At 39.9% G+C, this 9,502-nt stretch overlaps 1 protein-coding gene across 2 annotated transcripts; it reads left to right on the top strand.

Annotated features, from left to right (window-relative positions):
* Nucleotides 1–896: 896 nt before the first annotated feature.
* LOC132892092 (uncharacterized) lies at nt 897–7,288 on the top strand. Of its 2 annotated transcripts, XM_060930482.1 has the most exons (14): nt 897–1,757; nt 2,492–2,710; nt 2,832–2,893; nt 4,874–4,988; nt 5,100–5,234; nt 5,340–5,411; nt 5,519–5,551; nt 5,679–5,747; nt 5,836–5,916; nt 6,005–6,067; nt 6,154–6,356; nt 6,486–6,645; nt 6,736–6,823; nt 6,955–7,288. In XM_060930482.1, exons 4-14 carry the CDS (start codon nt 4,880–4,882, stop codon nt 6,986–6,988), a joined length of 1,047 nt encoding a protein of 348 aa, XP_060786465.1. In that variant the 5' UTR covers nt 897–1,757; nt 2,492–2,710; nt 2,832–2,893; nt 4,874–4,879; the 3' UTR covers nt 6,989–7,288. The 2 variants fall into 2 exon arrangements, with proteins under 2 accessions (XP_060786465.1, XP_060786466.1); XM_060930483.1 differs by having other exon boundaries at nt 2,492–2,893.
* The last annotated feature ends 2,214 nt before the right edge of the window (nt 7,289–9,502 follow it).

Below are 9,502 nucleotides of genomic sequence, written 5' to 3'. Positions count from 1 at the left end.
CTCTTTTCTAACACCTCACCTGATCAAAAAGGTCCTGCAGACCCTTGTACTGTCCCTAGTAACACAGAACGTTAATGTACCGTTAGCCTATGGTTCTCTAAAGGTTTGTTAGAACGTAACCAACAACTAACATTTAGAGAACGTTTCCTCATGGTTATGCATAAACCTAACGAAGCCAAACGTCCCCGAAACGTTGAGGTAACTAACCAACTGAAACGTTATCATTTGGTTACACTATAACCTCCACACAACGTTATGTTTGGTTGTTTTTTTGTTGTTCTGAGAACTATACTATCTGCTTTTCCTGATGCTGGCTAAATTATCTTTTAATCTTTTATTTCAACCTCTTTTGTACTTGTAGCCTATTTTTTTTTGCCATAGTAAACTGTCACATATAACTTTCCTTTTGTTATGCATTGTTATGTCATGCCATTTTGGTTTGGAATCCAACCCTCACACATTGAAGACACCATATGGTCAACAGAAATGTGTGCATACTAGGCCAGATAAATAGGCTAGTCTATGTTGAGTTGTGAGATATATTGCAAGGAAATTTTCACAAAAATAGGCGACAAACCCATGTACATTCCTGAGTAATGTGTTTTGACTGTCTAAAGCAGTGGTTGCCAACCTTTTTTGGCCTGGGACCCCATTTTTACATCACCAATTTTGACCCCATACACATTTTTTAGATTTTATAGAGATTGCACAGTGTCACATATTCTATATTTTGATCAGCAGCCTATAGCCTTCAGTTATGTGGATGTTTTCTTTTCAAAGCTGATATATAGCATTTTATTTGTAATATATAACATAATTAGTTGAACATTTTTATTTTCAGTATTTTCCTTCTATTGGTTATTTCAGGCGACTCCAATTCAATTCCAGGAGACCCCATTAAGAACGAAGGAAAGGAAGCATTTTGAGTGTTAAATGTAAAAGATATTTTACTGGGCAAGAAGGGAATGGTGAAAGCAAAAATGGACAGGTTAAATGTTTTTCTAGTTAGTGCAATGTGGGCAGAGTGTGGCTGATTTGCAGAAATAAACTTATAGGCTAAATTTGTTTGGATTGTAAGTGGTGATGTTTTTTGTGGAATTCAAGTGATCTGTAATGAGCAGGCTGCAGCATATATCATATGAAGAGGGTGAACATGGTTTGGCAATGGGTCGTTGTGACTTGGTGCACAGTCTTGTGTGGTGCAAATTGGCTCCTGATAATATGGCAGAGCAGCAACAAAAGTTTGACCTTTAAGTTGTGGTCACACATTTCGCCCTCAAAACATGCTGCATTACAATAATGCCTACATTTTCTCATGCACATACTTCTGGTACATTATCCCTATTGTTGCCCCAACTACATTTTCTCATGCACATACTTCTGGTACTATTGTTGCCCCAACTCACTCACACCCAGCTCCATTGATCAACTTATTTGTACTTTGTCCCAACAACAACCAAATCCACCCTGTACCACTAACAAAATCTGCTGCAATACAAAAATCCACTTCTCTTCTCCTCTTATTTTCTAAAAATAAAAGTCCAGCTAGGTAGCTTCGATGCATCATCATCCTGCACATTACCCAGAATTCTCTGTGCTTTCAAACAGCTCTAAGGCAAATAACAAAATGGCGGACTTAATGGATGCTACGATAGCCCTTTTATTTAGCTATTTGAAAATTTCACCGAGTCTCCTTGTTGGATTTAGAACTACCAGCGCCAGTGTACGTTATCTGGATTTACAGTACGTGCGATCAGGTAATGTGTTATTTTATTCTGTATAAATGTGAATAGTATTCACCTAGCAGTTAGCTGCTATGCGTGCAACCATCTCCGGTCACATTATACGAAGTGAATCGTTGTTGGTATCTCTAAAACACGTCTTTTCCAGTCTCCCATCTGACAAAGAACTTGTACATAATTCTTTCACCTTTGTTGTGATTTAGCACGCCGATATAATGCTATGTAGCATACCTTAGCATGGCTAACGCCATAGCGCCGAGGTTACGCATGATTACCCCATATCGATATACATGTCGTGTAGGTGACGGTGTTCTCTGTTAAAATGTCTGTGTATTTGTGCCTCAGAACGGCGGCATAACAGCAGTACGGATTTCCCCATGTATTATTTGACGAAATATAGTATGTTGGTGGATAAAACCTCAAGTGAGGGCCTACTTTTGTAGGCTGCAAAGATCAGCAACACGTTTACTGCAGTACTCTGTTAGCCTAGCTCACTCAAACCACACTGCTTGGAGTTTAGAATATAGCACGAGACAAGCACTGTAGTTCAGAGGTTGCACAGAAAACGTAACGTAACTTTTACTGTCTGTTGAAAAACAACACTTTGTTGGTGTGAAGGGTTGTCATAAAAGTTAATAATCATCATGTATTAAATCCAATGGATAAGGGAATCTGAACTATAAAATAAGTAACTTATTTTATAGTTCAGATTCCCTTATCCATTGGATTTGTTCCCATGGGGTCTACAGGAAGAAACGAGACCTAGCCACTGTAAGTTGTTGATTGGTCAGGTTGCCTGACGCAACGGCATGTGACGCAAAACGAACACTCCTCATTGGCTGGACAGATGGATAAGAGGACGTAGGTGCGTGTAGTAAAGTCACTACCCGGAACTTGGATTTGGAAGCAAACGTCTCTGTTGGAAGTACTGAAGCCTGCTTCTGTTCAAGTACTCTACTTTCGAAAAGGTAATTTGTGATTTCTTTCTGGTTGTGGTTATACCTTAAAGGAGAATTCCGTCTGTTTTGCAAATATGTCTCAAACGTTTGTGGTCAAGGAAAGTTGCTAATGATGCCTTTGTTTTCACAGATGAGTTCACAGACAATGCTATTGAGGTTGTGCCATCTTCATGGCTTGGACACACTTCTGAGGTACGAGTCTTTTTTTTTTTTTTGTCGATACATAGCAAATATGTATGCTTACATATATGCCTATATACTTTTGATAGCAAATATATATATATATATATATATATATATATATATATATATATATATATATATATATATATAGGGTGCGATTTGTCAAAAAACCAGAAGGGGGGATTTTTTTTTTTAATCATGAAACGTCACAAAATTAAGGTAACAATAGGCTAACAGCTCAATAACATCCGATGATATCAAATGAATAACACTAAATGAAAACGAACACTAAACCAGAGATAGTAAATTCATCTTCCTATCTCTCTGACTAAATACACGAACACTAACACACAACAAAGTTCGCATTGCTTGTCGCGTTGCTGTGATGTTTCTCTCCCTCCGGATTAAATGGACAGTGACTCGAAAATCACTAAAATACATGAATACTAAATGAACAGCTTGCTCTGATGGCGCAGTTCATGTGGCCTTTTCTGCTTTCCCGTCGGTGCGCTATCCGCCGCGTTTCGCCCTTCTTTAATCCACATTTCTGCGAATTTCTCAGCAGGGAAGGAACGCACGTCTGGCCCATTGACAGCGAGGAAAAGAAGGCTGTCAGTGTGGATACATTCATTCTGTTGCGCTCATCAGTAAGGATGTGATTCATGGCGCTAAATCCACGTTCACACTCTGATTATCTACAATATATCTATTTGCTGGGGATGTTCGTAGGGCTGTGATGACCTGGCGATTTGTCCAGGGTGTACCCCACCTCTCGCCCGTAGTCAGCTGGGATAGGCTCCAGCTTGCCTGCGACCCTGTAGAAGGATAAAGCGGCTAGAGATGATGAGATGAGATGAGATGTTCGTAGGGTTGCCAACTTTCTCATATCCAAATGAGGGACACTTTGTTCCGGGTGCGGACAAGTACCGGTACAGGCCCTGTACACGCACCCCAGCGCCCCAAAATAGTTACAGTACCGATTCGCCTTTAGGTGAGGGTTTCAAATGTAGGCCACTACAAATTCATTTCTAAAATAGAGCTTTTAAAAATTAATAGACCAATTAATGGATATTTTTAAGTAACTTAATGCAAAATAACAAACAATTCTAATATTATTGTCTCATTTTTCTATTTTAAACTTTGGCCAAATAATTCATCAGGCCATATTTATGAAGGCAATGTCAAACTGAAAAAGTATTTGCTGTAGCTGTAAAACCCTGATATTTGCTTAATTGTCCATTTGAAAACCCTAAGAACCTTCTGCAATGCTTCATAGCAGAAGAAGAAGAGAGAAAGACATCACAAAGGCAGGAGTGAGGCAGAAAAGCTCCCCTACTATAGGCTGAGGTCTATCCTGTTTCGGAAGTTTTTTTTTTTTTTTAAGCTATCTGCTATCCTTATTGAACAGTTCGGCTGTATCCACTGGCTGCACCATCTGCTCTAGTTTAATTTGATGCCTATTTTGTCAGTATAGCTTAAAAATTCAGGATATGGCAACAGTGAATGGTTTTAAATCGCAGATGACCGCGACTCGCGGTAATAGCGCTTCTCACGGCAATTACGCGATTTACACCACAGCATTGGAGTGAGGGGCAGGATCTGTACCTGACGGGACAAATTAAAATTACCCCAAAAAATGGGATGTCCCGCCCAATACGGGAAGGTTGGCAACCCTAGACGTTCATGAACGTCAAAGCTGCCACTTCAGGTCATTTTGAAAGTGAGTGCAATGTAGACCATAGAAAACTGTCTCACAACATGCCTGTCATGTCAACTTTTTTTTTGGTTTGTTTGTTTTATTGACGGGGTTGTCCCCGAGGATTTTTTTCAGCAGAGATAAAAACCAGAGGGGGGGGGATGATCCCCACCATCCCCCCCAGCAAATCGCACTCTATATATATATATATATATATATATATATATATATATATATATATATATATATATATATATATATAAAAATTTATTTTTAATTATATATATTTTTAGCATGGCATGGTCTGCTACTGGACGACACACAATGTGCGATTGCATGTTGTGAAGTGCCGAGCACCAAATACAACTTGGGCCAAACATCCCGTTAAGAAAACCTGGTACAAAACAGGTGAGCTATCGCTGCTATGCACTACATAGAATATACTGAATTGTTCTCTCTATGGCAGCACTTTTTTTTTTTTTTTTTTTTGTGCTACTGACTAAAAGTCATTTTCCATAGATTCATACGCCAAAGCTGAACAGAAGTGTTTGCAATTGATGGAGTCCTCAAGTGTTGAGACAGAGGATGATGTGAACACTTTTGCAATAAGGCAGCGTAAGTGCCCAAGGAGGTTTGTCTCCGAATCTTCTGATGGTAAGCTCTCTTCACTAATGACAACATTAGTTACTCAATTCAGTGTTCATTTTCAAGTAATTTACAAGAAATTTACATTGCACATTGTATGGTTTTTCCTTCCAGATGATTCTGCTCCAGTGGTAGCAGCAACCAAGAAGCAACCCAAGACTCGGACTGTGGCTGGAAGCCCTGTGTGTAAGTTAACAGTTCCCAAATCATCATTCATAGCTTGGAGCTAACATTCATGATGAATAACCGGTGTATATTACGTGACTGATCTGATGTTTGTGTGCTCTTTTCAGGTCAGCAGGACCCAATGCCCTTACCACCACAATGTAAGTGTTTTTCAATTTATTTGTAAATGTCTAATGTATTATCATAGGTTCTTCTTTTGCGAATACCATGTATAAGACCCCCCCCCCCCAATAAATGACTTAACATCCATATGCACCATCTTTTCAGGGTCAACACCAGCTGGGACTGGAGCCAGTCCTCACCACCCTAGCCCAAGTCCTGTTGACCCTGTTCAAGGTACAGTTGCTTTCAAGTTCCCATTTACAGATGTTGGAATACAAAGTCATGAACAGGAAAACTAACATTTTCTTTTTGAAAACTTCAGCCAGCAGCCGGGCACTACACCCAATTCAGTCAACCAGGCACCTCCAAGAATCACTGGAAACCTCTTTTGACTCTGTTCAAGGTACAGTTGCTTTCAAGTTCCCATTTACAGATGTTGGAATACAAAATCATGAACAGGAAAACTAATATTTTCTTTTTGAAAACTTCAGCCAGCAGCCGGGCACTTCATGACGGACAGGGTGTCTCGGCTATCGCAGCCATGTTTGAGAGAAGTAAGTACTTTTATACACACTAACTAGTTCACTCACTCAGGAAAGTACATTATAAATTACAACTTCCATCACATTTGTCCCCATAGTCACAGAGGCCCACATGAGTCGCTTGATGCGGAGGCTCGAGGCTAGGTTTGACAAGATCGAGTCATTGGTGGAGACCAACGCCCCGACACACACGCCTCAACTCCAGCAAGATGATGTGGTGTTGGCTAAACCATGCAGCATGGTGATGGAGCCGCTGGAGTTGGATAGGAGTCTGGAACAACCAGACAAGAGGAACAAGATGGTAATTCTATCTATCTATCTATCTATCTATCTATCTATCTATCTATCTATCTATCTATCTATCTATCTATCTATCGTATAAGCTCGCTACAGTAATTTTCATTGTATAATTATTTTTATTTTTTTACAGCAACATTTTCTTGAAACTGTCAGAGGGGCAGGTTTAGGGGCAGCCATTCACCGTATGCTACGCCGAGCGGCAAATAATGAGGTACTCGCCCAGTACAGCTTGCGGGGCAGACGGGCCAAAATGTCCTTTGATGACCTCATTCTGTGCAAGATTATAAAGGGTAAGTGTTTATATATTGATCACATCACTTTTATGCCATGCTTGACTGACTAGGTTTTGATGTGTAACTTTCCTTTATTTTGCCTTCTAGCTGCATGTGTCAAAAAATTTCCTGGCCATACGGAAGCTGAAGTGGAGGAATGCCTTGGGCAGACTCTAAAATTTGCACCACACAGACGGTATACTTCTGCTCTCTAATTTGGTGCAATCACAGAAATTTCGTGGTTGGTAGTAGGGTGGTTTATCATGCTTTTGTGGACATGTGCTCATTGTTCTTGTTTTTAAACATTTTGTTCCTTTTTCTTTTCAGATCAGCTGGTCAGCAGCAACGGATGGACAATTGAATTGTGAACAGTGATTTTTATTCTATTTTTCGTGAAGTGATTTTTTTTTAATTCTATTTTGTTTGTTATTGAATGCACAGTTACACTTTAAAAAACTGTTATTTCTATTTTATTCTGTTTTGAATGTGTTTTATTGAATGCACCGTTTCAGAAACTTTTCTATTTTATTCTGTTTTGTATATATGATTGTTTTATTGAATGCACTGTTACACTTTCAGAAACTTTTTTATTTTCAAACATTTTTTTTATTCAAATTTGTTATTGATATTTTATCTCATTAAACTTTCAAGACCTGCCAAATTTGCCTGTTCATTCATCACTGAGTTTTCTCATGTAGATATGCTAGCAGTTGTGTTGATGTTGCTAATTAGTTGAAAGCAAAATCTAACCAAAACATAACATTCTACAACGTCAGGGGGACGTTAGGCTAACATTCAGGGAACCAAACATGCAACCAGCAAGGTTAGGGGAAGGGCAGGGGAAGGTTGTTGTTGTAACCAACAGGAAACGTTTGGGCAACGTCAGAAAAACTTTCCATGGCAACCACGTGGCAACCAAGTGGCAACCAAACCTAACGTATATGCACCATATAGGCAACCAAAGGCGTACGTGCCCAGAACGTTCTGGGAACATAAAATTGTTACTAGGGGTCACACCTAGATTACTGCTCAGTGATCTGGTCAGGTAGCACAAAAATGAATCTAGGGAAGCTGCAACGAGTACAAAACAGAGCAGCTAGGCTTGCCCTTAAATGCACACCGAGAGTCAGCATAAATAATATGCATGATCAACTCTCCTGGATGAAAGTTGATGTAAGGTTGAGAGCATCACTTATTTCTTTCATAAAAAATATTAATACATTAAACAACCCTAAGTGTTTGAGTAGACAGCTCACACTTAGCTCTAATGTGCATACGTATCCCACTAGACATGCCATTAGTGGCAACTACATCTCATCTCATCTCATTATCTCTAGCCGCTATATCCTTCTACAGGGTCGCAGGCAAGCTGGAGCCTATCCCAGCTGACTACGGGTGAAAGGCGGGGTTCACCCTGGACAAGTCGCCAGGTCATCACAGGGCTGACACATAGACACAGACAACCATTCACACTCACATTCACACCTACGCTCAATTTAGAGTCACCAGTTAACCTAACCTGCATGTCTTTGGACTGTGGGGGAAACCGGAGCACCCGGAGAAAACCCATGCGGACACGGGGAGAACATGCAAACTCCACACAGAAAGGCCCTCGCCGGCCCCGGGGCTCGAACCCAGGACCTTCTTGCTGTGAGGCGACAGCGCTAACCATTACACCACCGTGCCGCCCGGCAACTACATTATACCAACAATTAAGACAAACTCAAAACAACATACAGTACTATGTAGAGCTATGGTTGAATGGAACTTGCTTCCAGATCAAATTTCAAAAATCCAGAATAAAGTTAGGTTTAAAAAACAAGTGAAGCAAAATCTCATGGCTGTTAGCACTGAATCCTTATGATACATCATATCATTAAATTGTACTTTTATTTACTCAGTTATACTTTTTTCTTTTTTTGTAATTTTATTTGTTTTGTGTTGATGTCTGTTTTGGGTGCTGATGGTTTAGGTTTTTTTTTTAATCTGTTGCCTTGTATGTTGATTTCTTGTGTGTTATATGTTGTGTGTGGACCCCAGGAAGAGTAGCTGATGTCTTCGGCATCAGCTAATGGGGATCCAAATAAAATAAAAACAAACAAACAAATGGTAAGGGAGCACTCCTATGCTGGGGGTACCAGACCCCCACTTGTTTTTTCGTCCAGACAGTTGATGAGAATTCAGAGGATGTATGACGTCAGGATTACTACAACAGTATGGAGGTAAGTTTACAGTTGAAAAGGCTGTAGTAGCTTCATGAGACATAATGGGCTATTCACATGCTGGTTGTGCTTTTCTCCTAGAACAAAAACATTTCATTTGTCAGCAGCTTGCTGGCTCAGATACAACGCTGTGTTGCTTGAAATGACTAATATCAAAGTGAAACCCTGTTCTATCTTAAACTCTATGATGCTGTTACCCACTGAGGATGACGGTGAACCTCACTATTGTGTATCTACAGTCTTTCCAGGTTTGTTCGCCTCACTCTGATCATGTATCAAAAGGGGGAAGGATGAATTATATGGCTAAGTATTGGTTTACAAAGGGGTTTTCAGTGGGGTTTTTTTTCAAAATATTTTGTGAAAAGTGTCCCATCAGTGCTGTGCACAATATAGGGAAAGGTCAGACTATGTCATTTGATTATTTGAAGGTCTTGCCCAATGATAAAAAGCACTGTGTGTGATTGTTGATGTATTGTCTAAGTGGGTTTCCAACCTCCAAACAAGATGCAGGTGCAGTAGCAAAAGGTCCTGTTGATTGAAATTATTCCATGTGGGGACATGCTAAAGAAAATTAGCAGTGATGATACTTTGTTTGTTAAGCAGGCATTGAAATAAGTAAGTGAGGTGATGGGGCTTTGACCTAAAACACCCAG

This window comes from Neoarius graeffei, chromosome 9 (assembly GCF_027579695.1).
Source record: "Neoarius graeffei isolate fNeoGra1 chromosome 9, fNeoGra1.pri, whole genome shotgun sequence".
NCBI classification, from domain to species: Eukaryota; Metazoa; Chordata; class Actinopteri; order Siluriformes; family Ariidae; genus Neoarius; species Neoarius graeffei.
Note: the sequence above shows the minus strand (reverse complement) of the source record. Positions and strands in the feature narration are given on the sequence as shown.

Bases quoted from the DNA above. Each gene is read 5' to 3' on its own strand.
- LOC132892092 (XM_060930482.1), top strand. From the start codon at position 4,880: ATGGTCTGCTACTGGACGACACACAATGTGCGATTGCATGTTGTGAAG. The intron at 5,748-5,835 runs GTACAGTTGCTT...TGAAAACTTCAG, and splicing joins TCCTGTTGACCCTGTTCAAG to CCAGCAGCCGGGCACTACAC. The intron at 6,646-6,735 runs GTAAGTGTTTAT...TTTGCCTTCTAG, and splicing joins TCTGTGCAAGATTATAAAGG to CTGCATGTGTCAAAAAATTT.